This window comes from Vigna unguiculata, chromosome 11 (assembly GCF_004118075.2).
Source record: "Vigna unguiculata cultivar IT97K-499-35 chromosome 11, ASM411807v1, whole genome shotgun sequence".
Taxonomy (NCBI): Eukaryota; Viridiplantae; Streptophyta; class Magnoliopsida; order Fabales; family Fabaceae; genus Vigna; species Vigna unguiculata.
The window spans coordinates 2,937,514-2,954,246 of record NC_040289.1 but is presented as its reverse complement, the minus strand read 5'-3'; the positions used below and the strand labels follow the sequence as shown (position 1 = coordinate 2,954,246).

The 16,733-nt window shown below is 30.2% G+C and overlaps 2 protein-coding genes across 6 annotated transcripts; both read left to right on the top strand.

The window, feature by feature from the left end:
• Window positions 1–3,784: 3,784 nt before the first annotated feature.
• LOC114169741 (COP9 signalosome complex subunit 7) lies at window positions 3,785–10,565 on the top strand. Of its 3 annotated transcripts, none has more exons than XM_028055023.1 (9): window positions 3,785–4,144; window positions 4,689–4,764; window positions 5,679–5,767; window positions 6,880–6,969; window positions 7,383–7,427; window positions 7,540–7,610; window positions 8,081–8,216; window positions 9,495–9,583; window positions 10,074–10,565. In XM_028055023.1, exons 1-9 carry the CDS (start codon window positions 3,983–3,985, stop codon window positions 10,093–10,095), a joined length of 780 nt encoding a protein of 259 aa, XP_027910824.1. In that variant the 5' UTR covers window positions 3,785–3,982; the 3' UTR covers window positions 10,096–10,565. The 3 variants fall into 3 exon arrangements, with proteins under 3 accessions (XP_027910824.1, XP_027910827.1, XP_027910826.1); XM_028055026.1 differs by having other exon boundaries at window positions 9,478–9,583; window positions 10,074–10,533; XM_028055025.1 differs by having other exon boundaries at window positions 9,475–9,583; window positions 10,074–10,533.
• A 1,510-nt stretch (window positions 10,566–12,075) lies between these two features.
• LOC114168576 lies at window positions 12,076–15,107 on the top strand. 3 transcript variants are annotated; one of them, XM_028053456.1, is made up of 4 exons: window positions 12,076–12,203; window positions 12,945–13,060; window positions 13,593–13,883; window positions 14,233–15,107. In XM_028053456.1, the coding sequence occupies exons 2-4, from the start codon at window positions 12,953–12,955 to the stop codon at window positions 14,788–14,790; spliced, it is 957 nt and encodes a 318-aa protein (XP_027909257.1). In that variant the 5' UTR covers window positions 12,076–12,203; window positions 12,945–12,952; the 3' UTR covers window positions 14,791–15,107. The 3 variants fall into 3 exon arrangements, with proteins under 3 accessions (XP_027909257.1, XP_027909258.1, XP_027909259.1); XM_028053457.1 differs by having other exon boundaries at window positions 12,083–12,265; XM_028053458.1 differs by lacking the exon at window positions 12,945–13,060 and having other exon boundaries at window positions 12,094–12,203.
• The last annotated feature ends 1,626 nt before the right edge of the window (window positions 15,108–16,733 follow it).

The window sequence follows — 16,733 nt, the reverse complement described above, 5'->3', positions numbered from 1 at the left end:
AAATAACATGCAATCATGTAAAAGCCGGAAAAGATTTATGTTATATTTTTATATATATTCATCTATTACACAAATATTGCTTCCAATTCTCGATTAATTGATTGAGTTTCATTAAAAAAGTTAGTGTCGCAAAATACAAATAAGTATTTACACCACAACCACTATTAGTTATTCACAAATTATTATATAGAACATTGTCACTCATGCGCAAGACACAATATTTTTTGTAAATCAGTCACTTTTCATTAAGATGAGTATTATTTAAAATGCAATCCCACTTAACTAGAAACAAAATATTCTTTAAAATTAAATACCTCTTAAAAAAATTGAGTACTATTTGGAATGCAACCACTCTTAACAAAAAAATGAGTATTATTTGGACCGCAATCACTATTGGTTAAAAATAAAAAAGGTTTACAATAAATGTGATACAAAAGATCACATATTCACTCACTAGAAGGAGGGGTGACATCTTATAATGTATACAAAAGTTATCATTCGTCTAGCTCACAACTACAAGACTTGCATTGTCATCTTCCATCCCCCTTTTTTAATTTTTTTATAAATATAGCTACAGAAGAAAAGAGTTGTCGTGAAGGGCATCATATGTTATTCTTTCTTCTTACGTATGCTTTGAGGCTTAAAGACATGTTAACTACTTTTGACTTAGCATTGAATTAGTGTCGGTTCTTTGACAACACTTTTAGAGAGACAAAGCATCATAGACCAAAACAAGTGACTTTTCTCTTATTTTTTAGCAAAGCACGTGATCTAACACAGTTGGTTAATTGTGCAATGCTAACATCTTACCTTTTCAAGATAAGTTGTTTACAGGAAGCAACTTTTAGCAAGACTTTCAAGATTTTTTTTATGATAACAAGGTATTGCAAGATTTTCTTGAGAGAATGAAGTAACATATATTTCCTACATGCGAAAAACAAACATTTAGACTTTATAAAGTGTTTCAAGCTTACATTTGTCAATCATTTATTCAACCAATAGCATATTTGATTAAGTATACTAGCTTGAGTTTGTTCAAGCAAAAGTTCATGAAACGATACATATGTGCAATACTTATGTCTATCAAACAAAACATATGATATGTTTTACTAGTTTAAGTTACTATTTAAATGTGTTGCATTATCATCCTTAAATGTTATGTCATATAATTATGACACTTGTTTCACTTACATTGTCTATATAGGCTATTAAGTTATTTTAATATGAGATGAATTCATTTTTAGTGAGATATAATAAAAATTATTAATATATTTATGTATTCAAAGTTTGTCATAATAGGTGTCGATGGATAAGTGTATGATTTTAAAGTAAAACGAATATCAATAATTTGTGAGTTAATAGTTAACAAGAACAAAAAGCATATGCTTTGAAAGTATAGATTAAATATAAAGTTATATAGTATTATAAATGAGATATGCAAATGTTATGAATAGTCTAAAACAAATAATGAAAAGTTGATAGATGTTATCCCTAACTCTTTAAAGATAGATTTGTAGGAGCCACCCTAACTTATATTGGATGCATATGGATCAAAATGGGACCAAAAGGTAAGAGTATTTTCCTATGACTAATTCGTGGATTAGGTACTAATTAGGGAATTTCTATGATCAATTTGAGCACTATGTATTTCGTGTACAATTTTCTAGTAGGTATTAGTTTCATATTTTCACATTCAATATAATATTTTAAAAGTGTTTGAATTTGCTTGCCGACAAATTTAATTAGGAAAGAAAGAAAAATTATTGATCTATTTTTATTCATGGTCTTATATTAATCTTTGTGTAATTATAATTGATATTTATATATTGGTTTATTTATTTTTTATTGATATACACGTATATTTAGCTTGGAAAATAGTTAATTCACCTTTTGATATACATGAATGTATATAGATATATTTTATTTCAGTAGTTTTGCAACCCCTTTGTTTGAGTATATATATGTGTGTGATAATTTATGTTTGTTATGATAATGTTTCATACACATACGATTTACATAATTTATGTGATGAGTTGTTGTCTAAGGGTAATTTTGCATTAAAATATCCTCCTTATTAGTTATTTGTTATTATTTTTTGTAAGGAATTATGGAGTTTTTAATATTTTTTGTGATTGAAGCAACTCAATTGAAGAAGGATATATCAATTTGTTACTAGATCTCACCAAAATGATATTTGACATTGCTTTATTCATATGTCCATTTCTTTGGTTGATGTTCTTTCCACACAAATCCACAAATTTATTGATTTTTTCTTTTGTTTTAATAAATTCGTCTAGATGAGTTTTTTTTTTTTGTTACAAAAACTTCTGAAAGAATTTGACATTTTCATAAACTAGAATTATATCATGCATAAGTTAAAAATAAAAATAAGAATATAGAAAAACCAAGAAACTTTCTACCTGTGCACTAGTTAATTTTGATTTATTAGAAAAGTTAATTTTTTTCATAAATCAATTTTATTTTCTTAAGATATTGCTTGTGTGTAAGTTACTATTTTCTCAATTATTATTTTATATTTTAGATAATTTATTAGGTTTAATTGATCTTTTCATCTTAAATTTTTGTCAAATCATTCAATATGGTTCTCAATTTTATTTTATTTGAATGTTGTTTTCATTTTTGTTAATATCACTTAATGTTGTTAATTTCGTTAAATTGTTGACATATTTTTAAGAGTGAATTTGACGAAAAGTTTTGAGAAAAGATAATTACATTGATTTGGAGAGATTTAAAGTTAAGATTTGTGTTATTTATTTGAAAGGATTTGAAAATGAGAACGAATCAATTTAAAGATAAAAAAGTTATGAAATATTTAATGGATGTGATAGAATAACAAAAATATTTTAATAAATTAATATACAAAATTACTATTATACCTTATAATTAAAATTATTATTATTATTATTATTATTATTATTATTATTATTATTATTATTATTATTATTAAATCCATCATTGACCTCTTCTCTCATACATGCTCGACATCTCCCTCAAATCAATTGAAACAAACACCATCATTATTAGCTTATCCATTTGCTCTAACAATAAATTTCTTGAAGTGAAGAAAACATTAAAGAGTCACAATATCATAATAAAAATAAAAATGGTACATAATATTATATATATATATATATATATATATATATATATATATATATATATTCAAAATAACTTATATGATTATATATCATTTTTATTGTCATATTGTCACTTTTAGGACGTGTTAACACTACTCTAATATAAAAAACTATATTGAACTTTCTAATAAAAATAAGAACTACATTAAAACATAACAAAATTAAGAAATACTAAAATATTTCAATAAAAATTGTGATAAAAAACTACTAAACCCATTTATTACGCACGCATAAATTATTAATTAAATTTTATTTATGTACAAATGGAAAAGAAAATATTTATTATTATAATAAGTACAATATTATATATTATTATCTTCAAATTTAATTTAAACTAAACAAAAAGTACCCCTTTATAAAAATCAAGTGAAACTTTGATCACATCTCTCCTTATTTTTTCAATTAGTTATTATTTAACTTAATAAAAAATAATTCAATCTCGTCCAAAATAACTGTATTAATTTCATTATTTACCAACTATTTATTTATTTAGCTTCATAACTAAAAAATATTTCTGTTTAATCGAAATTAATAATATTAATTTAATTCTGTTTAATCGAAATTAATAATATTAATTTAATTTTACCTGTTATATAAGAGCCTGCTATGTCACAGGAACATAGTAGTTTCTCTTGGGAGACGCATCACTCATCACCAGGTTGGGACTAAGGTCTCTCTCACTTTCCGAAAAACTCTAATTTACAAAAATCTTATAATCCTCGAATCCTCAGTCGAAACCCTAATCCCGAAACATTCGATTTTTCCCTCAATTCAATCGTTTTTTCCCTTTCGAAAAAACCCTAGTTTGTTCCTCGCTCTTAGAGATGGACATCGAGCAGAGGCAATCGGAGCTCATCGATCACTTCGTCAAGCGAGCTTCCGCAGTCTCCGACGCCGCTGCACTCGCCTCCGTCCTCGTCGAAGCCACTTCTCACCCTTCGCTATTCGCCTTTTCCGAGATTCTCGCTCTTCCCAATGTTCTTCAGGTCCCTGCTGTCTCACTCTCTGTTTTTCTTCTCGTTTTCCACAATTTTGTTGTTGGTTTTGTTTCGTAAGTATTTTATTCACGAGTTGTATTGTTTACTATCCAAAGTGACTGTTTATTGTACAGGGACATGGAAAAGTATTGATTCCTTCATAATTATCTTTTTTTAAATTTTGCTCTGCCATTTTCCTTTCCTGTGATTATTTTTGGGTGCTGTGAAATTTTCATGTTCGGGGTAGACTTTTTTGAATTAATTATATATATACTGTCCATGTCTTATTTGTTAAAACGCATTTGGCTGCGAGATGAATCTATTAGAGTTTTTGGGTACTGTATTAATGTTAATGTTTGTGGATGCCATTTCAATTTTTTTGATTATATATTGTTAATGTTTCATTTTGTCAAAACGCATTCGGTTGTGAAATGAAATTGGGGGAATATGAAAGATTGTGCTGAGTAACATGGATACTATGCTTTTGCTGATTTGTTTTTCTGTAATAGTTCCAATATGTCTGCTCAATTTTTTTACCTGTGATTTGGTGCAGCTTGAAGCAACCGAGAATTCTGCTTTCCTTGATATGCTTCGGTTGTTTGCACACGGAACGTGGAGTGATTACAAGAGTAAGCCTATGGATTCGCCTTTCTGTTATTTTTTAAGTTTTCTCACTTCACTCTTTTCTGATGGGTATTTTCCTCGTTTATTGTTATGAAATGAAAGTTGTAATCTCTGTTAGAATGTCACGATCGAAGAGGATGTACTTACATAATGCTTTAGTTAAGTACTAATTAAGCCTGCTCCCTTGATTTCCCAATCAATTATTATCATTCTTAATTTCCTTTTAAGCCATGCCCCTTTCACTTTATAGAAGCTAAATCTGATGCCTTTAGGTATTAAATTGCGGTTGTGGTTGTTCTTTCATTGTGATTGTTGATATTGTGGATTAATGTGGCTGCGATTACTATTTTGGTGATCCCATAAAACCGATATTGTTTCTGAAATCATGACCGCTTACTGTTCTTTTTTAATCCTCGACATTCTTAAAGTATCTCATGCTATTTCATTGTAAAGGAATTTATGTACATGTGAACTATTGCTAAAATAGGTATTAAATGTAGGTATTTAGCAGTTGCATTAGAAGATTGCTATATGCTGTATTTGCTGTTTCCTTATTAGCATTAATTATCTAGATACTCCTGATCTAATTTTCGTATATAAATAACAAAGATCAGCTAAGAGATAATCAATCTCTTAAGCTCTTTTTCTCGTCTGTTCAGTCTTTTTTCTTGTAAAAGGTATGGAAGCCTGGTTAATGACATATTTTGCAATTTATGATTGATAACAATTAGATCATGCTAATGTTGAGCTCCACTAATTGTGATATATGAAACTTTTCACGTTGGTTGCCGATTTAAAATATCATTTGGGAAGTTTGTAAATATATCCTTATTTTATGATTTTGTATCTTTGCGTTTGCTAGTATGTCTATGTAAATAGAAATAAAATATGTGTATTAAAAGGTTTACATGGCTTGCAGGTAATGCTGACCGTCTACCACAATTGATACCTGATCAGATCCTCAAGCTTAAGCAACTTACAGTTCTTACGCTAGCTGAAACACACAAGGTACCTATTGATAACACAAAGTTATTGGTTATCTTGTTTTGCAGTTTTTGCTTGACTTGTTTATCGAGGGTTGTTAACTGATCCATTTAAATCTCATAGTCACTAGCAACTGGCCTATGCCAGTGTAGATAACTTGCATATTTATTTATTATTTTTCGAACTAGTTTTGTTATATGTGGAAGTGGATTTCTATTGCATAGGTTTTTCTCAGTTACTTGTTTTAGCTTGGGTCTTCGGTTGAAAGATGAAATCTCTTGGCTAAAAGAGTGGTTCAAAGACCTGAATTGAGATGGCTATATTCTGCTGCTAGTCTTGACGTTTATATTATGCTTTCTCATTGTTAAATATTGATAGTTTTATTTAGAAAGAGGAGGTAGCCATGTTGGTTTGGGATAACATTATGTATTTTTACTTTGTTATGTTCCACCCATGGTTGTTTCACGAAATCTTCAATATGTGGAGACATTGGGCAGACCTGCAGGATTCTTTACTCTCCTTTGTTTTTTTGGGCTTGCTTTGCACGCACCCTCTATGTTCCTTCATTCATTTTTTTGATGATTTTTGTTAAGGGAAATATTCTCATGAGAGTTGAACATCAGTTTAAGGTGTCCTGAATTTTTCATAGATTGCTTGTGGTACCATCTTATTTTTAATTTATGTATTGTATATGTCATTTACCAACATCCTGTGTTTTTTACCCAGTAATTATTGTAGTACTTGGTAAGTTTGCTTTGGAATCCATCATACTCGAATTCATATATTTTATTTGTTTAACTACTAGCCAGCCCTTTCTTAGTCAGTTGTGTTAGCATTGTGCATCTACTTTTGATTTGATACAGTTTGCAACTCTTGCACCTTTATGGTCTCTATTGGTGTATTACGTGGTTATATTGTTTATGATCTCTATTGGTGTTTTGCCCACTGTTGTTTAAAGGTTCAACTCCTTGAATTTTATGTAGAGGATAGTTTCATCTAATTTATCAATTTAAATATAGATTATACTTTCATTGAACTAAGTGCTGGATTAACACCCAAAAATTTCTTTCTCCATTTTTCCTGTTTCTCGTGTCCTTGTCTTCAAATCAGCTCTTACAAAATTAATTGTTTTTCAGGTATTACCCTATGACCAATTGATGCAGGAGTTAGATGTGACAAATGTTCGTGAACTTGAAGATTTTCTAATTAATGAATGCATGTATGCGGTAGGCATCGTTCCCTACCAGAGAGTATTTATTTATGCTTTCCTGCTATCCACACAATCGTTATTACCACTATGATTATTCTTGCAATATAAGACCTTGATAGAACAGTAGGAAGAGGCGAGCAATAACATTAAAATGTTCTTTCATGATTTCATTTAGATATATAATCTTCCTTTGTGGTATTGATAAAATGTCTTGTAAATAATAAATTGTTAGAGATACATTTTTGTTACTTTAGGGATCTTGGCATCTATCTTATTTTTTGTCTACCAACTTTTTGCTATTATCCGTTTATTTTATTTTTATCTTGTCTTTTTCTACAATGTTGGATATAATTATGTTAATAAATTGGTTGCCTGAAACGATATTTGATGAATGACAGACATGATTTCTAATTTTGTTGCTCTCATCAGGGAATAGTCCGTGGAAAGTTGGATCAATTGCGACGATGCTTTGAGGTCCTAGCTCATCTTCATATCATCTGTTATTGTATTTAATTGTATTTTGATCCATTTCTTTTTTTCCATTTAATGAGTATTAGAAGTTTACCTGATTTAAGTGTGATTTCAGGTCCAATTTGCAGCAGGAAGGGACTTGAGGCCTGATCAACTTGGGAATATGATCCAGACTCTCTCTAACTGGTAATCTCTCTTTTTCAAGCGGGAGCCTAAGTAATTTGTAATCATGTGGATGCTATTTATTAAGTCAATTACTAATTCTTGGAAAAATCATGTGAAATTTTAAATTTCTATGTTTGATATTAAGCTTATTTGTGATGCTAGATGACTTTAATATCAATAGAACTTGATTCAATACTTAAAGCTTTGAATTTTTGGACTATGATCACTTTATAAAAATATCCAAGTTTGTTTAGCATCCAATCTTTAGTTGAATGTTGGTTTAAAGTTCCTATTGTCTACTTGTCACTAATTTTATTTTGTATTTTATATACATTTTTTGATACTGAAATTTGTGTTTGAATATTCTATTTCTTGTTTCTTTGCTTCAGAATATCTCAATTTGGTATTTTATATACAGTGCTAATTTTTGGGATGTAATGTGTGGTGTTTATCTTTGAAATACTAAAATTAATTATGAATGGGAAACATAGGTTGACTACCTCAGAAAGTCTGCTTGTTTCAATCCAAGAGAAGATCAAATGGGCAGATGCTATGAGTGAAATTGACAAGAAGCACAGGAAGGATGTGGAGGAGAAGGTGGAAGAAGTAAAGAAGTCTATTTTCAAGGTGGGTTGGATTTATTTTTATGCCTTTTAACATTTTTACAGATGAGAAAATGTCTGAGAAAATTATTTGCATATAATTTCATTCTTGTATCGAATGTGTTGAAAAATTCTTTTATCCTTGTATTATATGTTAAACTCTTGGAAGGAGAGGAAACTGTTTTTAAGACAGTATGGATGTTTTATTTATATTGAGAAAAAAAATAATTAATACAATAAATAGAGGAGATTTAATACCCTTCTAATAACTAAGATATGACATAGGAATGAACAAATAGAAATGTTTCTAATAATGCACATATACTTTAGATATTCTTGATTATATAGAATCAGTTCCTTATTTGTATAATTGTAATAGTGTATCTGTGTGTTATGAATTGGTGTTTGATTATTCACTGATATATAATGCAAGCTGGAATTCCATTCCCGACGCTATTTTCTAAATTGACAACACTACTCTACCCGAGGTTATTATGACAGAGGGAAGCAAAAGTTTTAGTCAATAAAATAATTCCCATTTATATGTATTCATGACTAAAACTTTGAGGGGCCATTGTGTTGCACAAACAGAATTCATTATTCTTTAATAATCAAGCTACGACGTTGGTTGGGGTTAGCTATGGATCACACACAACCATGGCTTCCTGTCCAGTATTGAATTCTAATATAGACCTTTCACCTCTAAATCTCTGAGGTTTGGCTGATAACTTTCCTCGTATCCTTTATCTCTATTTTTTTACCATCCTCAGCTCTCGTGGTTACACTGTTTATTTTATGCTTGCATAGGTTTTCTTCATACATGCCTAAATTACTTATGATGAAACCTCACTATTTTATCTTGTATCTAATAATAGTTGTATTTCTAATCTTCCTATTAAACACCTCACATTGACCAGAGATATGATTAAAGTATATAGTAAATAAGTGAGTCAAACTTCGCTTTACATGCTGATTTTGTGGGGTTAAGTTTCAATAAATATGCTTTCTAGAACGGTAGGAGAGTGGTACCATCCTCTGTGACCTGTTTTTCCAATAATCCTATCAACACTTCCATAACTGATTATCCATTAATCTTTTCATCAAAACAACATTTTATGGGTTTACCATGTATAGCTGCTGCTGTGTGCTGCATTGATCTTATGTTTGGGTTTGGAGTTGTATTAGCTAATGTAGAAGTATCTGCCTTAATTATATACATAATTGCCTGCTGTTCTTTATGGTTGGAATATATTGGTCGACGTGTCTTACTTACTTCGTGGCAGAAGTTACACACTGTAAGCAGGCCGACATCGACTTCAGAGGCCATGAGGAGATCTGCTCTGAATCTGGTGGAGTGATGGATTATGAAGAAGATCGAAGCCGACCAAAGAGGTATTTGAAAAAACTGTGTAACAACCAAGTATTTGATCAGATGCCCTAATCAAAAATTGATTTTCTAAGTTGACCATCATTGTTTTTGAACTACAATTTTGACATGGATATGATAGGCACTTTTATTTATATGTCGATACCTTAAATATGTCCGCATACTGTATGTATTGAAGTGTATTCATATTACCAATAGGAGTATAGATTATATGGCATTATAAATGTATAGTGTTCTATAGGCGTCTAGTTCAATCTAGAATATGATTAAATTGTCAATTTTGCTTTTTGAAAAAGTTAAAAAGAATATTAAACCAAATTCCAAGTTTAGAGCACAAGATTTGTCCATTTGAGCAAACCAGAGCAATATAAATAACAGACTCACTACATACAACCGCCTGATGTATCAGATCTGCAAAACTCTACATGTATATTTAGTTTATATGATTTCCATATATTCGATCATAAGACTAATTATAGGTTGAAAAATTTGCAGGAGGCGGCATCCAATATCTTGAAGATTGTAGTAGATAAAGGAGCTCATTGGATGAGTTCTTTAGTTGCTTGCCTGACTTTTATTCATGGCATGCGTCCACAGAGGGAATCAGCTTTTGCAGACAAGTATATATCTCATCGATATTACTCGTCTGTCACACCACAAGGCGAGATAGGAACAAGGAGAAAAAAAAGGGGGAAACCTGTTAATTTCTTCGAGTTTGTATTTAGGAAAATTGATGGTGTTTCTCGAACCATTTTAATCTAATACTGAGTTGGCAAGAACAAGCTGAGATGGTGGTGCGGCTATTTATTTTTGGGTTGCTGAATTTATACTATTTTCTTTTGTATTATGCTTCATATATGCTGCTTCAATAGCATTACTATACTTTGTGGCGATTATGTATTCCCAGTTAGATTTTAGATTCGTATATTCTAACATTCAAGCTTGTTGGCCTCCATCGTATAAATCTACTGCTGGTGATTATGATAATTTTTTGGGTTAAGAAATTGAAGGGAGAGGATAGGATGAAGTACTTTTCAGGGTTAATTTGACATAAAAGGTAAACTTCAGTAACAAATATATTATTTATATATTATTAATTAAATCAGATCCTGTTTTTGGGAGGTCAAAATTTTCACCTTTTTATGTATAAAATGGTTAAATTGGTTTTCTATTCAAATTAGTTTTTTTTTTCTTTTGTAGAGAAGAAGAGGATGAACATATAAGATTTTTATTTTATTTTATTCATTTTCTTATAATTTTATCTGTTCCGAACCAAACTAATAAATTCATTTATTTTTGTTTTATTTATCCTATTTTCTTATCTCTATTAAAAAGAAATTTGGATCAGAATACCTTGCTAATGTTTTTTTAGCATATGCAAAACAGGAATTGTGCGTGTCTAAAACTTAAAAAATTTAATCATAGAAATTTAGGGGAATATATATACTTTTATAAAAATATAATTTTATTTTGGAAGTATTTTATTACCAATTATAACAAACTATGTGATGATATGCAAATAAAAATGGGTAGTGGTTTAGTTGTTGATGTACAATACTGGAGTGGGCGAAGGTACTGTAGTGTTTGGGCTAGCTGTTTCATTGCAATAACACTACCAGGTTATTTGGGGAACTTCAATTTTCGTCTTTATATTTTCTTAGCACTCATTTCTTTTAAGCTTATTAAAAAAATATTATTTTACTTTATTTAAATCCCTTGTCATCTTTTCTGTCAATAAATATTATGAATACAACTTAAATTTTCATCTTTAAATTTTCTTTACACTCATTTTTTTAAACTTGTTAAAAATGTTATTTTATTTTATTATCTTATTATTTTTCAGAAAATTCAATCGTTTACATTTTCAATGTTTCACCTAAATCCTTTTTCATCTTTTCTGTCAAGAACTGTTATGAATACATTCTCAAATGAACCCTTTTTAACTCTCCTTACCCTTTCTTATTATTTATAATCTATTAAAAGTCACAAAATTTCATCAGCCTTACATATTCTATTTGAAGAGTCTGCCTTTTTATCATTTTTAACCAATAAAAAAGTATTTTCCACAAAGTCTCTTAAATAGCATATGTTTAATACTTCTATTTTCCACCATTCAAATTAATTATATTAACATTTTTATTAATTTTTAATTTTATGTCATTTAAAACTATTTTTTAACAAGAACAATTCACATAATAAAAATTTATTCTATTATCATTATTTAATTTATAATAACCATATTTCAAACTCAATGTCTATTAGCGGTTATTAAGTTTTATATTTTCATTTAATCACATATCACATTTAATATACTTTCTAAGACATTTATTATAAAAAATTAACCAATTCCATATACACAATATATTATTACTGGAGATGTTGTAAGCGATATTACCTGTGTACAATAATTGTGTTCTTTTTATTTTTATTTTTTATCAATTTTAAATTTCTAAATCTTTATGTGAAACAAAAAGTAATTTATTTACCAAGAAATTCTTTAAATTTCCCTATTTCACTCGTCATTTATTTTCTTTGAATCTTCCAAAATCCACCGCAACTGAAACCTGCTAACCGGAGCAGAGGAAGAAACGCAACCATGATAATCAGATAATGAAGACGAACATCGTATTGAGAAGCATTCTTTATCTTCAACTGTTTAGTCTTCACGTTTTTGTTAAAATTTCAGAGTATTTTTCCGCTTTTGTCTTTTGGCGCTTTGTCTATATTTTGATGTGCTTCTGTTTCTTATATGTGCTTTTTTCTGTTGTTTGTTATATTAATTCATCATCTATAAGTTTTCATAATTTCATGACAACCAATCGTCTATGAATAATCCGAACCAACTTTAAGGTTATCAGATTTTCTTTTATACCCTTATCTGATCATAAATTCTTATGCACAAAAAGCTTATTTTTGTAATAATTAGTTTAAAAAGGTAAAATCTTTAATCTGTTCCCAATATAAGGTCGATTCATCATACTGTCATTCAATTTGAAATTACCAAATGCCTTTTAGCCTTTTAGGATAGTTAGGGTAAAAATTAACAACTTACTATATATGGAGATTTGTGATTGAATGAAAAGTATAAAACTGCTTTACAAGTGCATAACCTATTTTTCTCTTGTACATAACTACTGCATTGTTAAGACTCATAGTTGTTAGGTTTTTATTCTTTTTCAAACAAGGGAGGTAATTATCATTTAAATTTATAGACATTTTTTAGGTAAAAATACTATTTTCCTATCTTATATGCCCACTTTTTTTCGTCATATCTTGAGTTTCATATTGGATATTTGAACTCGTTAGTTTGATGCCCTTATGCAATATACTCAACTTCCAATATTCACACCATCAAATATTCTGAAGGTTTTTAGATGGAACGTTGGAGTGGAGTTTTGAGAGTCCCTCTGCATCCTAATAGCAGGGCATTCCATAGGGTTGGTGTGTCTCTCTGCCTTTCTCCGGAAACCAAAACACTTTGTGTAAGTAATTCATTGAACTAGAACCATATTGTTTATAGATAACAATTAACTTTTAGTTCAGATGAACAACTAAGTCAGTTGCTTACTATATATCAGTCTTTTAACTATGTAGCTTAGGAATGTAGCTTAGCATTGTTTCTTAACAAAGTCGAAAATCATGCAATATAGTGAATGCAAGTTATTTGAGTTTCTTTTGGCAAGGGACTTACTAAATATATTTTATGCGTGCATCAGTTGAAATCAGTTAATCATTTGATTCTACTTGTTGAAAGTACTCGATGGTAAGCTTTTTGGTTGGGCAGATTGGCATCCTTTTGGTTATTTACCTGAACTGTATTTGAATTATGTGAAGTTAAGGATTTGTGCATAAAGATTAAAACTATTTGGAAAATGTGAAATAGATAATTTCAATGTGATTGAATCTTCAAATTCAGAATTCCCTGTTTCATTATCTTGGATAAAGATGCTTTCGAACTTGTATGGCTTACCACCTTCCCTTCTGCATACCAAACATCTTTCTGATTTGTTACAGGTACCTATAGCCAATGCTATATTTTTCTGTGGTGACCGAGTTGAAGGGTCAGGTAACCCAGTGATCGAGAGGATATCAAATTTACAAAAACTATCTGAAATTGTTGTGTCCAAATTTGGTTCTTCAATCAATGCTTGGGTTATTGAGGCTTCTGTTTTTAATGGACCTTTTGCTGTCTACAAGGACTTCATACCGTCCATGAATCAATATGGAGAGCCAAGGTCATATAATCCAATTGGTTTCCCTGCATCTACATCAACCGTGTCTCTCTTATCTAATTGCCTTGAAGAAGTATGATGTTTTCCCATCTTAAATGCCAGGAAGGCATGATAACTGTTGGCAACTTAAATTTCCATATGGATTGTTGTAGTTATACTCATCTTCTAACTTCACTAACCATTTGAGGCAAAAAAAAAAAATCATTAGCAAGGTTATTACATATCCTAATCAAGTTCTTGCTCCTTAACTTTTCTAAATTAATGATCCTATATAACACCAATGTGCTACATGACTAGAGATATCACTTATGTGATTGTAATAGTCAAATTAAAAAAAAAAGTCCCTGTTCATGTCTGCAACTTGTAATTACCACTTGGTCTGAATGTTTTCCTTTCCATGTTTTGAATTTCTTGTAATGCAGGCAAAGAAAGTCATCTTAAGAACACAAGTAGGTTCAAGGTCTGGCTGCACTTTTGCCTGTTCTTTCTCTCAGCCCAAGACATTCATCCTTGGATTTAGCAAAGGTGGAACTGTTCTGAACCAGATAGTTACTGAGCTGGGATTCTCAGATATTGGTTCTAACGTGAATTCACCCAATGTGGGATCTGAGAATACTTACATTGTTCCCAAAACAAAGGAAGACTTACTGAACAGCATCAGCGATATTCATTATGTTGATGTTGGTCTGAACACTGCTGGGGCATACCTAACTAACCATGATGTGTTTGAAAGAATCTCCAAAAGGCTCATGCAAGGAGCTCCTCAACTCCGTTTTCTCCTTCATGGAACACCAAGACAATGGAATGACAAGCGGCGGGATTGGATACGGAATGAAAAAGATAAAATGCTGCGTCTTCTTGAATCTGAAGTCCCTAAGAGTTTGGGAAAATTAAAAGTATTCTCAAGGTATTATTTTAATAATATGCCTCCAAGTATGCAGATGCACTTTGAAATAATAGAAAGTCTAGACGTAAGTTAGCACTTCATACTTGATGGGACCAATGATACATTTCTTAGTTATCAGGACAAATGTAAGTAATGTACATTCGTTCTACTTGAATGTTTCAAAGAACATTTATAGTTTAGTTACATTTACCCTTATAGTTATGACATTTTTCAGTGGACTAGCAACACTAAATTGTGTGTACTATCGAGAAATTGATGGATTTCATAGAGCCTTGAAGCTTTTGAGAGAAAAAAAAAAAGATGATGGAAATTCAGATTTGAAATTGGATTGAGATAGATTCAAGTTAATTTGAAGATGTTTTACTTCTGCAAAAGAATAGTTTGTTGAAGGATCAAAATATTGAAGACGATTTCATTGTGACAAAGACATGTTTGGCTGACTTTCTTCGTGCGTGAGGAAGTGTTTAACAGTAATGCAAATGCACAGATGAATTGATAGTTATTTTCAGATTTCAATTTGAATCACACTTGTGTGTCAGTTAGTTTGTATTTTACACAATTTCCAATTCTATACTAAAACTTCCGTTACTACCAGTCCTAGCTGTCCGATGCAAACAATATAAATTCAATCTTTGTATAACGTAAGTTAGGCCATATTATTCATGCTTAAGCTGAAAAGGGACCTTCACATAAGAGGCATGCCAAAGCTAAATAAACATATAATCATTACTTTTTTCTTTTATGATATATCAAAAAGCAATAAATAGTGCAAAAAACGTTAATCATTATATATATATATATATATATATATATATATATATATATATATATATATATATTATGTTTGTTAAAAAAATCAACTCAGGGTTGTGTACAACTCCCCCTGGTTGTTTGTATATATTTTTTCAAAATAGCATTGGGAATTTGGAGGAGTTTATTGGTTGGGGTGTCAGATATAAAATTTTTTCCTGAATGCTGTAGATAAAAGATTGGTGATCTAAGTGATACAAGATTGGTGTTCTAATTGAAAGTTCTTTAAAAGATTGGTGAGGCTTTCATGGCTTCCAACATTGTGCTCTGGGAGAGCAGGGACCTTGTTGCCCTCACTTGAGACAGAAGCCTGAATTTCTATCCCTCGAGCTATGAATAAAAATAGTTATGGGCATAAAGTGATTAAATGTTTGAAACTGTTAAAATCTTCTAAATGTGGTCATTCTCTGCAACTTCCAAGTATTCACAAACTGTCTTTTATATTGTCATTTCATAATCGGATGAATTTTCCTGATACTACTAAAGAATTACAGACAGAAACATTTATAATTTCAATGATATTGAAACTGAAATTTCTTGAAGTTTCCATGTTGTGCATTTTGAGGTCCTTTCACGAGATAGGTGATTAAAACCTGTATCAGATAACTTCTACCACAACAGCAAAAAATTGAATTATAGTTGCACTACACATTCACAACTATAAGAATATAAAAAAGATGTAAGAAGCATTTGTGACCAGAATAAGAACCATGTAGAAATAAAATCTTAACATCATAAAAGATTGAACCATTGCAGTTGGCCCTCTCACTTAACACAAAAGTTAATTAAGATTCTAAAACAAAACAAGCTAATAAAGTTTGTAAGCCAAAACTAAATAGTAAAGATTGCAAAAAGGGCCTAATGGAGTTGAAGAAGATCCAAGACTGAATATGGTTAGTGTTTAGGGAGAATGTAAGGTCATGTAAGCAAAAAATGCCTAATGGAGTTGAAGAAGCAAGTTTACTATTATTTACACAATTTCCTTTGTCCTAAAAATTCATTGACTATCAATCCTAAGCCATGAACTCATTTTCTCTCAGCAAGAAGATTTTAAAGACAGTAGACTACTTATTATGGCTCTTGGTGTATGGACTATTTCCATTTCTCATTAATAGAAATTGGCCTAAACTGATATCTTTGTCAATGAGATTAAGTTTGTATTTTTAACACAATGTCAATGCAATTGTGCTACCCTTATGAATGAAA

Bases quoted from the DNA above. Each gene is read 5' to 3' on its own strand.
- LOC114168576 (XM_028053456.1), top strand. From the start codon at position 12,953: ATGGAACGTTGGAGTGGAGTTTTGAGAGTCCCTCTGCATCCTAATAGC. The intron at 13,061-13,592 runs GTAAGTAATTCA...GATTTGTTACAG, and splicing joins CGGAAACCAAAACACTTTGT to GTACCTATAGCCAATGCTAT. The intron at 13,884-14,232 runs GTATGATGTTTT...CTTGTAATGCAG, and splicing joins TATCTAATTGCCTTGAAGAA to GCAAAGAAAGTCATCTTAAG.
- LOC114169741 (XM_028055023.1), top strand. From the start codon at position 3,983: ATGGACATCGAGCAGAGGCAATCGGAGCTCATCGATCACTTCGTCAAG. The intron at 7,611-8,080 runs GTAATCTCTCTT...TGGGAAACATAG, and splicing joins ATCCAGACTCTCTCTAACTG to GTTGACTACCTCAGAAAGTC. The intron at 9,584-10,073 runs GTATTTGAAAAA...AAAAATTTGCAG, and splicing joins GATCGAAGCCGACCAAAGAG to GAGGCGGCATCCAATATCTT.